Below are 12,687 nucleotides of genomic sequence, written 5' to 3' on the forward strand. Positions count from 1 at the left end.
TATTATTATTGCATTGCTGCAGTGATGTGGTTCAGTAAGCTGTCCCTGTGCTTGACACCTTTTCTGCAACAAGTTGAACACCTGCTTGCTACGCGCCTGCTCCTCAGCCGCACATCAACACCTGGAGCGCGAGCCGCGAGGCTCCCAAACCCAGTAGCGATGCGCGCGTCTGCCTCATTCCTCCCCTTCATCGTCTCCGAAACGCGTTCGTAACGCAGCTGACAAATGGTGCCTCTTGTCACACGAGAAGCGAGAGCACCGTCCGTCGCACCGAGGGCCGCGCGCGCGTCAGTGAGCGCCGGGGGAGCCCTTGTTTGTTCGCGGAGCGCGCGGGACTCGGAGGCCGATCGCGCGCGCGTCTCGCCCTCTCCGGGAGCTGAGTGTCATTTTTGCGCGTTTGTGCAGCAAACCGGGCACCTTCTGTCGACGCGCCGCAACAGCACGCCTCTTTTTGCCCGAAACGAAGTTACCTCGCGCGCGACACGCGACACGCGCTGATTTTCACGGCTATTTGAGTATTTCCAGCATCGGGAGCAGTAGTACTATAGACTATGGTACCGAATGTGTGCAGCGTGGAAAGTCCAGGCTTCGGAATCATGAGTGCAAATTGTTTCATATCCCCAACATTGCTGGCACAGTATTATTCGTGTCACTCGTCGCAATTCAGCTGTGACATTATTATTATTATTGACCTCCCAGGGTTCACGTGGACGTCGGCTCGTGCAAAGGAAATAGGGTTAGTGGCACCGGGATAGAAAAATCAAAATGTGGGATATCCTCACGATAAGTCGTGCCCTTCTCCAACCTGCTGAACCCAAACCAAACCCCATGTGCCACATGATGTGGCTACGACGGTCTCGCTCCCTGGGATGAGCTGTTCTCACACCTTGTCTCCGTAGCCTCCTCTTCCTGAGCCCGAAGATCCTCACTTTGGAGAAGATGTCCACTAGGTTGCCGTTGCAGAGCCCTTTGTTCTTGCTGGGGCTCTTCCTCCGGCGGTGCGTGGAGGGTCTGTCGATGTGCTGCTCCCGAGCCTGTCTCTTCTGGCGGATCAGACCGCTGGCGATGGCCGCTGCCATGTCTCCCCTCCGCGCGTCGAGCGCACCGCGCGAGCCACACGAACCACACGAACGACCCCCGACCGCAGACCCCTCACTGCTGTCCCATCTCCAGCGCTACGCGTCCCGAGCTCTCTCCACGAAGCAGATCAGTGTTTTGTCGACAAAGTCCAAATCAAAGTGCATGTTAGACGCGGCGCCGAGCTGCGCGTTCGCATCCTTCGGAAGGCGGCGCGCACCTGCGCTCGATCTTCAGCTCGGAGAGAGACCCCCAAAACTTAGGAAGCGCGGGACTGAACGCGACCCCTCATACCTGCTGCTCTTTCTTGTGGGTCTGTCACTTGAGCCGTCCCGTTGCGTTGTCCCTGGGTGGGGACTGCGAGGGACACTGTCCAGTCACGGGCGAGCGGGCGCTGCTTTCCTTCCGTCCTCTGCTCCTTGATCCCTCATCAAATAAGGAGGAGATCGCGGGACAGCACTAAGCCTTAGGGGGTCTCCTCCAGTCCCCCCCGACCGAGCAGCCTGGCGATAAAACGGACAAAATGCGCCGCGGTCCCTCTCGCAGGTGGAGCTCTGCGACCACGACGCTCCCACTCACGTCCGCTGAGTTCACAGGTGATCCGGGACACTTTTCCGACAGAACCCACACACAGCGTCTCCGGGGAGCCTGTGATTGCGAGGAGCCGCTGGTGCCCCAGCGCGCGCGCGCGCGCGCAACAATAACTTGCCTGTTTTATGTCTATGCTTCAGAAACTTAGCAGGATGGACAGTTCAAAGCATCTTCTCCTTGTATTCCCATCACGAGGACAGCAAGTGACACCTTGTCCATGAAGTACATAGAAATGTGTATATTTTCCTCCTTCCAAAGGGGAAAAAAGAACAGTTCGATATGAAATAAAGGGCAAATGGAAAAAAAAAAAAAAAAAAAAATCAAGTGGAGACGAGCAGGTGAAAGGGGACGTCGGCCCCCCGCGACGGCAGCGCGCAAAAACACGAGCTCAAAAAGACGTGCCGAGAGACACGTAAAAAAAAAAAAAAAAAAAAAAAAAAAACAAGACACACAATTGACACAGAATTGATATTAAATCGATCACCGGAAAGGCGCTCCTTAGCTGAGGGACGCTGCAGGCGCGCAGCGACCACGGCGCACATCGCTGTCCACGCGCGACCACATTCCGCGTGAGGAGACGGGAACGAGGTTGGAGATCAGCGCATCCCGGACATCAACAAGTCCCCGGCACTCCTGTCCTCCTTTTGTCCCCACGATTTTGGGAGAAAACGACGCGCGTCCTTCGGGAACCCGCCGCCGAAGCCTCCGCTTCACGGAACCGCCGCCGCGTTTGACGGGAGGCTGCGAGGGACGTCGGTGAAAATCAGCACCTTGGGGGGGGAGGGGGGCTTCAGCTGCGCAGGGCTCGCGCCTTTCTTCCCAGCGCGATCACAGCAAACAGGGGCTGGGGTCGTCCGATGCCCTGATCGTCATCATCATCATCATCATCATCATCAGTAATAATTAGTAAGAGGGTAATAAACAGAGTCGCACGCCCTGAGGAGATGAGCGCACACAAGCAGGGAGGAGCTGCGCTGTTACTGCTTGACACGTACAACACGAACACAGGTCGCATCTCCACAATTAAACCTTAACTTTTACACCTTTGGTGGGGGGGGGGCAGGGTTGCCTCTGCTTTACAAGTGCTGCATGGGAAATCTGTGCATCAGCAACGGCTTCCGAATAGAGACGCTCCGTACGGAGGCGAGATGTCTTCCTCTTAGAGGCAACGGAACCGACCCGGGAGAAGCACAATTCATCTGCACCCGTGGAAAGGAGGACATCTGTCTCAGAGATGTGTCACTGGTGACAGAAAGGTGACCCAACATTTTACCCCGCTGGGACCCGTGCACGAGGTGAGACGGACCATCAAACGTCGAAGCATCACAGGTGAGATGTGATGCGCGCGCGGCTCCTTTCAGCACCACGGACAGCGACTCGCGCCCAGTACGACCGCACACCGTGGCGCAAACTGCACACCCACTGCCCTGCATAACCAGGGTAAACATATGGGTGCACTGATGTTGCTTATTTTGTAGCCGTGTTATATTAATTTTCAGGATCCGTCCTAAAACCACATGACCGGGACCCACCGAAACACTCCTAGGTGACCTTCACACTGTGTTCCCCAGCCAAGCGCACAGCCAGCCGAAGGCAGATTCTCCCTTCGACCCGCATCAATCGACGACAGAAAAATAGGAAAACTCAAGAGCGCCACCTACCGACCGTCACGGTAAAAAAACGTGGCCGTTTTGTGGAACAGCTCTATTATTTCTCCAACTGCAGCGCGTTCCGGAGCCGCGGCTCCCTTAAATAAATAATAACGCTCTTATTTATTCTGACATTCCATTACACGAGACACGCGCTTTGTTCTGATGCCAGGACGGGGTCGCTTACTTCCTGATTTATTTTTTGGGGGGAGTTTCATCTGTTTTTCCCAACAAAATCAGCCGCCCTGTAGAAGTTCATTCAAGATACATCACACTGTGCAATAAGCAGAGCTGGAAAAATACGTAAAATTAGGGTAAAACAACACTTTCACATTATTTCACTCTGGGTGACAGTTTATTCAAAGCAGCCTGTCTCCTTTTTTTCGTGTTTTCATTTATTATTAAACTTTATGATCATCCCCAGACAAGCCTTTACAAAGCCGCTACTTCTGCATATGTGAATGTTTGTGTACCTTATTTAAAAAAAAAAAAATTGTAGGAAGGTTATCGGGACTCACCTATCCTGCGTTTTTTATGCACCTACTCGAGCGATGAACATCGGTGCATCAAGTGGAAAGCAACAAACTAGGTTTACTTAAGAATCACATGTCTGCAGCCATGTCTCTTTCTCTAATCATGTAATGTACAAATTGTATTTTCGCTTTGGAGAAAAGCGTCTGCTAATGAGTAAATGTAAATGTTTTAGATATTCACCCCTTCATACATATATCACCAGTAATAATACCAGCCGGGGCAGCTGCTAGCGCAGTGGTTAGAGTATGTTCGAAACCGACCCCTAGCCTAGCTGCCTGTCCTTGATCAAGGTACTCAACCCTAAATTGCTCCAGTAGAATTACTCAGCTCTATAAATGGGTCAATGGTTGTAAGAAGTTTAACATTGTAAGCGTCGGTTAAATGAATAAATGTACATAAAATATCACCGGAACCAGGTGGCCGGAGCCGCACACGAGCGGCAGCCCTTCGCTGCGGGTCCCTGTCCGACGCTGCAGTTACTGTTCCCACCAGTAGTGGGCACTGTCACCCCAACAATGAGTCGCTCGAGCGGCCGTTGCAAAAGGGCCTCAATGGGACCAAGTCACAGGATGTTATTACAGGTGAAGAATGAAAAATATATCTGACAGTCTTATAATTCCTATGACTCAAACCAGGACGTTTTCTGCCCAACACGTGACACAGGTCTGACTAGCTGAGCTAGATAAGGTGTCAGAGAGAGCGGATATAACATGATGAAGAATAATGCTGAATGTTACGGCATGAACCATCCTATTTAATTTTAATAACCATTTAGTGCAAGGAGATGAACATATGAGGTGGGTCACAAATAGGGTCGAGCGACTTAAATATTTTATTTACCACTGTCTGCATTTTATAGATACTCGAGTGGTACAGTAAATCTGCCTCTCCTTACAGTTCGGTTTTGCAGCTTAGCAAGTACCTGAATTGTGTTTTGCCTTGAAAATCATCTGCGACTAAAAAAAAACAAACAAAAAACAAAATTTAAAAATGAACAATATTTTAAACATCAACTGTTTTTGTCTGAAGGAAAATGTTAGGCTGCATATCAGCTGCCTCATTAACAACTATTTTAATTTTTTTTTAAACAATGCCTATAAATCTTTAATCAAACCACAGAAGCAGGACGAATATTTAGCCAGGGTTCTATGAAGATAAAAAATACGATCTGTGAGCAACGAGATAAAAAGCTGTCGGACTTCTTGTAAACATGGGTGGACTGGGAGCCCACATTTAGGACATGAATAATGTTTACAGCATATGACTAGAAACAAGCTTCAATTAACTGAGCAAAGATATTCAAGAAATGCATTTTCATTTTTAATAAGGGGGGTTTTCATGAATGAAAGGAGAGGATGACATCAGGGTTGCTTGTTCTGGTCCTTTGTGCTGAGGGAATGTTTTTATAACATTATTTTTAAAAAATGGCAGGTATGAATACAAACACTCCAACAGAGAATCCAAAGCTATTATTAAATAACATTTTCAACAAAAGAATTCACAGACAATTGTATATTGCGCTGTGCCCCCATCAAGTATTGCTGTTGACAGCAGGAAAAAATACAAACAAACTACCAAAGCTCTGATTGTCTGTGAAATACCCATGAGTATAAGGATGAATCCCCTGTGAGGACCTACCTGCTGGTCTCTTCCTTCTGAAAGTGTGCGACTCCATGCTGGATTCATACCACCAAACGCGGCACAGGTGAGGGACCACTGTCCTCAACTGGCCACAATTAGTTTTAACCCTGCTCATTTATAGAGGGGGGAACTTGCATAATCACATTGTTACTGTGAGCTCACCATCCGGCCCGGTTTAACACTCAGCTCACTCACTTTCCATAAGCGCTGGTCCTGGTCAGCGTCGGGGCGGTCCAGAGCCCGAACTGTTCACATTAATTTGTCCAAGGAAGACAAAGACACCCCTAGCACTCATGGGCAGATGGAGGTGAGGTCATGAAGACAAAGTGACAACAAGACCAATGTCCATATTGGATGTTCCAGTCCATCCATATATATATATAAAACCATATGTAACTATCTAACTACATATGTTTTATATATTTCATATGTAATTTTAACTACATATACACACACACACACACACATCTTCAGAACCGCTTATCCCATACAGGGTCACGGGGAACCGGAGCCTAACCCGGCAACACAGGGCGTAAGGCCGGAGGGGGAGGGGACACACCCAGGACGGGACACCAGTCCGTCGCAAGGCACCCCAAGCGGGATTCGAACCCCAGACCCACCGGAGAGCAGGACTGCGGTCCAACCCACTGCGCCACCGCACCCCCTTACTACATATACAGTACTGTGCAAAATTTTTAGGCACTTAATTGGGGAAAAAAGCTGTAAAGTAAAAATGCTTCCAAAAATAGTGCTCTTAATAAACTTCCTATAAAGCTTAGTAACCATCCATTGTCAACAACCTTTTGTCCCGAGCGGGGTCGTGACGGGTTTGGCCGGGTCCCGTTCTCTGGCAGGTCTAGGGTTCGAGTCCCGCTTGGGGTGCCTTGCGATGGAGTGGCGTCCTGTTCTGGGTGTGTCCCCTCCCCCTCCAGCCTTGCGCCCTGTGCTGCCGGGTTAGGCTCCGGCTCGCCACGACCTCGCTTGGGACAAGTGGTTTCAGACAGTGTGTGTGTGTGTGTGTGTGTGTGTGTGTACTTTCTTTAACAACATACAAAACCCTTACTGAAATACTGTAACTTTTTGCAAAAGGAATGCTTGGAAATGTGAAATATGCTCTTTCCCATTGACACTAATGCCAAAGAGATTAAATAACCGTCTAAAATAATTATTTTTGTGAAACATCTAAGTGCCTAAGACTTTTGCACGGTACTGTGTATATATATTTATATATACAGTTAAAATTACACATGAAATATATCAAACATGGTCATTAAACTGATTTTGTAATTGTTAAAAGTTCACACAAAGGACTGCTTACATACCGCAGATTATTCCGAGGATTAATAAATATGAGATTAATAAAGACATCTCATAGAAGTGGCTTTCACAGCACTCATGCCCATGACCATGAATCACAAGCCAAAGTTGAGGCTTCCCTGAGCCATTAAAAAGTGAACACATTATCTAACTAAAAGCCACATTTCTGGGTGGCAGGAAACGGTTTCCCAGTATTTGGGTAAACCTCTGCTACCACATTATGTAAGACAATATAACCGATGTGCCGCTTCAAACAAAAGAGCCTCTCCATAAGCCACTCCGCGAACACTGGGGGACATAACAACGCCGCGCCATGAAAGACTCGTGCAAATCAAGTGCAGCGCATTGAAATCGCAAAAATTGTAAATGTTTGAAAGAACAATTGAAATAGAGATGTAGGACTTTCATTTTCCGGCAACAAACACGGAGAGTTACGCCGCGAACGAGCAAAGTCCCTCATTTATTTCCATTACCGTGTGCTGCTGCTCGGCTTCTTTCCCCTATTAGTTTTAGCGAGGGCATAAATTCTAAACTGGAGTCAGCACTTCTTGGGGCAGGAGCGGAGCACAAAAAGAAGATCTAGAGCCGCAGTTGCTGGAATTAAATTACGTTACACTTTGGAGGTCAGAGGAAAGGATCTAATTTAATTTAACCCAGGGTGGGGGCGTGGGGAGGAATGGACTGGCCACTCAATAACGACGTTTTTCCTCACTGCTTGTGGGTTTAATCAAACCCCCAAAATGTCAACGATCAGTTTCAGAAAAGAAAGGGGGGAAAAAAAGAGAAAGTCCATTTAAATGGAAACGAACCCCGCAGGATGTGATCTGGTGTGTCTGCTGATGTTTCTTGTGGAAAGCATTAATCTAGGAAAACATTAATAAGCTCACATTTAAGGTCCTGTTGTAATGAGGGGGAAATGTGTTTGAGACACGGTGAACAGTCTGAAGGGCCAACGGTTCAGAGATTCTCTGAATTATGGGAGATTTTGGCGAGACACGATGGAATTATAATCTAGTATCATGTGTCCAATAGCCATTATTATATTGATGATCGCTCACTACACCCACTTGGGCCTGGACCATGACTCGAGCCTTCATGGGTTCTACTCTGTGTTGTCATTATACTGTTGTTTTACAGCAGACACGTCTACGCTGCTTTATTTTCCCCCTTCTTTACAGCTCGTGGTTTCTTGTTTTCACCTCCTGAACTGCCCTCTGGCTTGCTTAACCAACTTTTTTCAGACATCATCTTTGTTCATCTTGGAATTATTTGGTTAGTTAAAACTGAATACCAACGTTAAGGTTAAGACCACCGAGTGTGAATTAAATATCTGGAGTTTTTGCAAAGTGGACCACAGTAGCCAATAAGTTCTTTCTTTGTGGTGTGAAACAATTCCTGCAATTAGCCTTGAACACAGGAAACAAACAAACAAATGTGGCTGGGGTGGCCCCGCGGTACAATAAGTACCACCGATGCCTCGCAGCTCTTTGCGTATGGGTTCGAATGTGATTTCACACGTGGCTCAGTGTGGTCTAGCCAGGGGTAGCTGATAGTGTAGTGGTTAGAGCGGCTGACTTTGGACCCACAGGTTTGAGTCCCACCTCCAGCTGTGTATTAGTGTGTGACTGCCTTCTAACGGACTGGTGTCCCATTGTTGATGTACCCTGCCTCATTCCCTATATAATTGGGATAGGCTCCAGGCCACTATGACCCTGAAAAAAATGATATCGATAAATCCAAGGACCAGCCCGTGACACCCAAGTAATTCACTTCATATGGTGTTTAAACTCCTCGTGATCAGTGCGCAGTGTCCCATTAGGTAATATGTGCAACAGCAGGGCTCTGCCCATCTGTTCGTGGTGTGATACCCAGCTCAGTCCAACACCCCGGGCTTATTATATTAGAACGAGCGTGTTCCGTTAACCCCACCTGCAGAGGCTGTAATGAAGCCCCGTCACCTCCGGAACAGCTCATGACCGTAAACGTTATAGGTGCATTAAATCTCAAATTAACCTGAATTAACAATAATACCGCTAAAGGGAAAAGACACAACAGCAGCGATACAAAAACAGCTGCAGACAGCTTTTGGGTTCCACATGATGACCAACCTGAGAGGCAGCGTGGCTCTGTCTGCGGAAAAGGGAGGACATTACAGAAGGGCATTAGCAACAGGAAGAGGCAAACAAACAGGGCCGCAACGGTGCCGAGCGCGCCTGACCGCCTGGCCGTGGGCCTGCTTCCCATGCAATTAGACGGTAACTGAGAAAATGGATTGACAAGTAAACAGAGTACGGCCGGGGGGCGCGTGACATTTACTCCACCTTCGAGACGTAAACAAGTTCATCCGATTAAAAGAGAATGACGGAGAAAATGTGTCCTAATGTGGCAAGATTAGCAGGTGACCTTCATTACCTCCCTAACCATATTCCAGGGTGCAAACCTGATCCATGATCAGCTTCATTGCAACTCCATATTCTCCGCTAGATTACTTACAAAGCCTGGCCATGTCCGTGCCCCACCCAGACAGAGAGACCTGGGCTTGGCTAGAATACAAGTACCAGGTGCAGCCAACTGGAATAATGGGACTGACAGAGAGTGGGTAGCTGGAAGAGACTGGTGCAGACTTGACAGAAGTTGCTTGAAGTTCTGGAAACAGATGTGTCTGTAGAGGAGTATCGTGGGCTTGAGTCTGAGTTAGTTTGGGTGATAGATACAATTTATCAGTTAAAAACTATGGCAGTATATAATAAAACCTGTTGGAACTCCAGCCACAAGTGCCATATGTCTGGTCACTCCTCAAACCTCACATGCCCCACAGCTTCATTTCAACAATGGTACATATTTTATAAGTTAAAACAAATAAATTCAGTTACACAGAGTACCAGCGAATTGTTGAGCATGCAGGATGAAGAGTATTTTTTCCATAACTGACAAAATGTTACATCCAGATCATTAATTTAGGCAGCCCTTCACTTCTTGGTTATCATCATGGACTTGGTAAAGATCACCAACTATGTCCCAAGCAATGCAGCCCCACAGCATCACACTGCCACCACCACACAGGACAGTGGGACCTACACAAGCACAACTCATGCACTCACCATGTCTGTGCGTTACAAACACTGAGCATCTGCACCCAAATAATTAAGATTTTGACTCATCAGCTCGTACGTCCAGCGGCTTCACATGAACTCACTTTTCACTGGTATAAGATAGTACGCATCAGTTTAGTGGGGTATTGAGACGTGGCCTCTGACAAAATCAATACACCATGTCAGACAGCTGAGAAGGTTTTTTGGTGTTTGGATTTCGCCTTTCAAATGCGCTAATTTCCCTGAAAAAAGATGTCCCGAACATGTTTCTATCTACACAGAACAAGCAGTAAAAGAGAAAATTAGAGAATCAATACAAAAAATACAAATGTATGCTTGGCAGGGGCAAATCCCAGAGCTCTTATCTACAGCAGCAGGGAGTGCGATAGAGACCCACAATCTAGTGGCTCGAGGCCTAGAAAGGGCTCTCCTGTTGTACCAGTGTGACAAGCACTTATCAGAAATTTCTTCACGGGAGAAAAGCCTTGCTGTACAAACACAGGACAAGCGACATTGTTAGAAACGCCATTGCCTGCTTAGCCGTTAAACAATGCCCTGCTGTGTCTCCGTGTTGCATATTTGCATTTCTGTTTTGTGTGAAAATAAGGAATCGAGGCAATATGTGGTTATAAATGTTGCAGCAGACCGCAGTCACAGCCTCAGGTGGTGATGCCCGTTGAAGGAGGAAACACGTGGTGGGTTTCCTGAGAATTAACTGAAACCTCTCAGCCAGTCTCTTGCAAAATAATTAATTCAGGTCCACGGAAACGGAAGATTCAGGTCACGGTCTATCAATAACCAACTGCTAAAGACTTGGGGGGGGGGGGGGGGGGGGGGTTGTACAGTGATGCAGCAGGTAGTGTTGGTGCCTCACATTCCTTGGGCTGTGGGTTTGGATGCGGGTTCAAATCTGGCTCACTTTGTGTGCTTCCTCCAGGTGCTCTCGTTTCCTCCCGCAGTCCAAAGACGTATTTCAGGTGAATGTGTGACTTTCAATTCCGTTTAGCACGTGTGTTTGGGTGCGAATGAGTGCATCCTGTGTTGGGACCAGCATACCATCCAGAGTGTCCTGCCTTATACCCGATGCATCCATGATAGACTCATGAGCACCGCGACTCTGCACTGCAGAAACAACCGCTGACCGCAAATGCACGAACGGGTAGATGCGCAATTGTGCGCATCACCGAATCAGAGAAACACTCGACAGCACTTGTTGGGGGGGCAAAGAGCCTTTAGACAGACAGGTCGACTCAGCCCCTGTATCGCATTCAGGGTGGGAAAGCGCCGGAGGGGAGAAAATGCACCGTCAGGCAGCGCCGGAGAGCCGGATCCCACATCCCACTCGAGCATCGCATTCCGGCCACATCGCTCTCGCCTCTGATGCTATTTTAAGCCTGCGGTGTCTCATATTTGTCCTGTCAGCGCAAGTTCGGGGATGCTCGTCGGAAGCCCGGGGCAAGGCTGGTGAATACCAACTAACCGTCGCTTCCTGAGGCCTGGTGCATCATGGGAAGAACAAGGGATATAGGGGGGTGAGGCAGCAAAGCCTTTGAAAGCTCATTCATATTCATGTTACACGCTCTCGCTGCGGCGTGATCCGCGTTCTGAACGTTCGCGGCTGAGACGGCCGAGTTCGGCAGCGTTCCTGCAGGCGGTCTCGTGCCTTCGAGTCCGCGCTTACGGTCAGAAGTGACAAACGGCTGGGAGCTTTCAGACAACAGTAAGTGGCACGGTGCCTTCACGAGAACGTCCGACCCCACAGGAAGTGCACGAACCTCCGTCCTGAAACATTTTTCACGGATTTTAGACAGAGAGAATGGGTTTAAAAATGATCCAAAGACAAATTCCATTGTCATGGGAGATGAGTGCCAGCAGGGGGCAGAATGGTTAGAGCAACCGCCTGCTCCTGCTGTAGTACCCTTGATCCAGGTTCTCACACTGAACTGATACAGTAAAAATTACCCAGCTTCATAAATGGGCAAATCAGTGTAAATAGTTTAGCAGAAAAATCTCACGCTGTAAGTTGCCGCGGCGAAAAGAAAAAGCGAAATGAATTAATACAGTAAAACTAAAGATTTCAGATTACTTGGCCTCAATTGAAAAAGTATCACATTCTAGAAATTTTTTGGAAACTATACATAGAAACAATAATTAATTCCTGCAGGAGCAGTTAAGCCACGGAAAACTAGTGCAGCACAACAGTAGAGAGCAGTACGGAAATGAGGACTGGGGATTCGACCCAAGTGTGGCCCCTGGAAAAATGGAAGCTGGAATGCAAAAATTTGCCGGCGAATCCCCACCAGCGCGCTTGTGGAAGCGTGCAGGCGGAGACGGCGCTCCCCCGAGGCGCCGCTCTCTCCTTCAGTGGAATCCGCATCAAACGGCGGCGGGAGGCCCTCCGCGGACCCGCAGGAGACTCTGGCGGAGCCTGCAGGAATTCCACCCACATGCACTAAATCGCATTACTGGGAAGCAGAGGAGGAACAGAGCGCTTGGAGATGGGCGATACAATAGCCATGATCGGGGCATTCCCAGCAGGCCCTGCCCAGTTAACGCTAGTAATGGAAAAAGAGGCTTAGCGCAATGCTGACCACCACCATCTTTAGGGATGAGAACAACGGGATTACAGTAAATGGACTGCAGTCAGGCAGCACAGCGGTGCAGAGAGTTGTTTTGATGCCCCCGCCTCTCCTGGGCTGTGGTTTACGACATAGGTTTGAATTCCATGCAGTTTGCATGTACTCTGTATTTTCCCATGAGTTTCCTCTGGGTGCTCTGGTTTCCTC

The 12,687-nt window shown here is 48.4% G+C and overlaps 1 protein-coding gene across 2 annotated transcripts in view; it reads right to left on the reverse strand.

The window, feature by feature from the left end:
• The window catches only part of fgf14 (fibroblast growth factor 14), a 135,674-nt gene that overhangs the window by 45,430 nt on the left and 77,557 nt on the right, over positions 1-12,687 (reverse strand). Inside the window, exon 1 of one of the 2 annotated variants that reach the window (XM_018742302.2) lies at positions 887-1,079. The exons of the other annotated variant lie outside the window; for it this stretch is intronic. Within the exon in view, the coding sequence (XP_018597818.1) occupies positions 887-1,079 (193 nt within the window). Of the gene's footprint in view, positions 1-886; positions 1,080-12,687 lie in introns of those variants that run through there. 2 annotated transcript variants of the gene reach the window in all.

This window comes from Scleropages formosus, chromosome 12 (assembly GCF_900964775.1).
Source record: "Scleropages formosus chromosome 12, fSclFor1.1, whole genome shotgun sequence".
Taxonomy (NCBI): Eukaryota; Metazoa; Chordata; class Actinopteri; order Osteoglossiformes; family Osteoglossidae; genus Scleropages; species Scleropages formosus.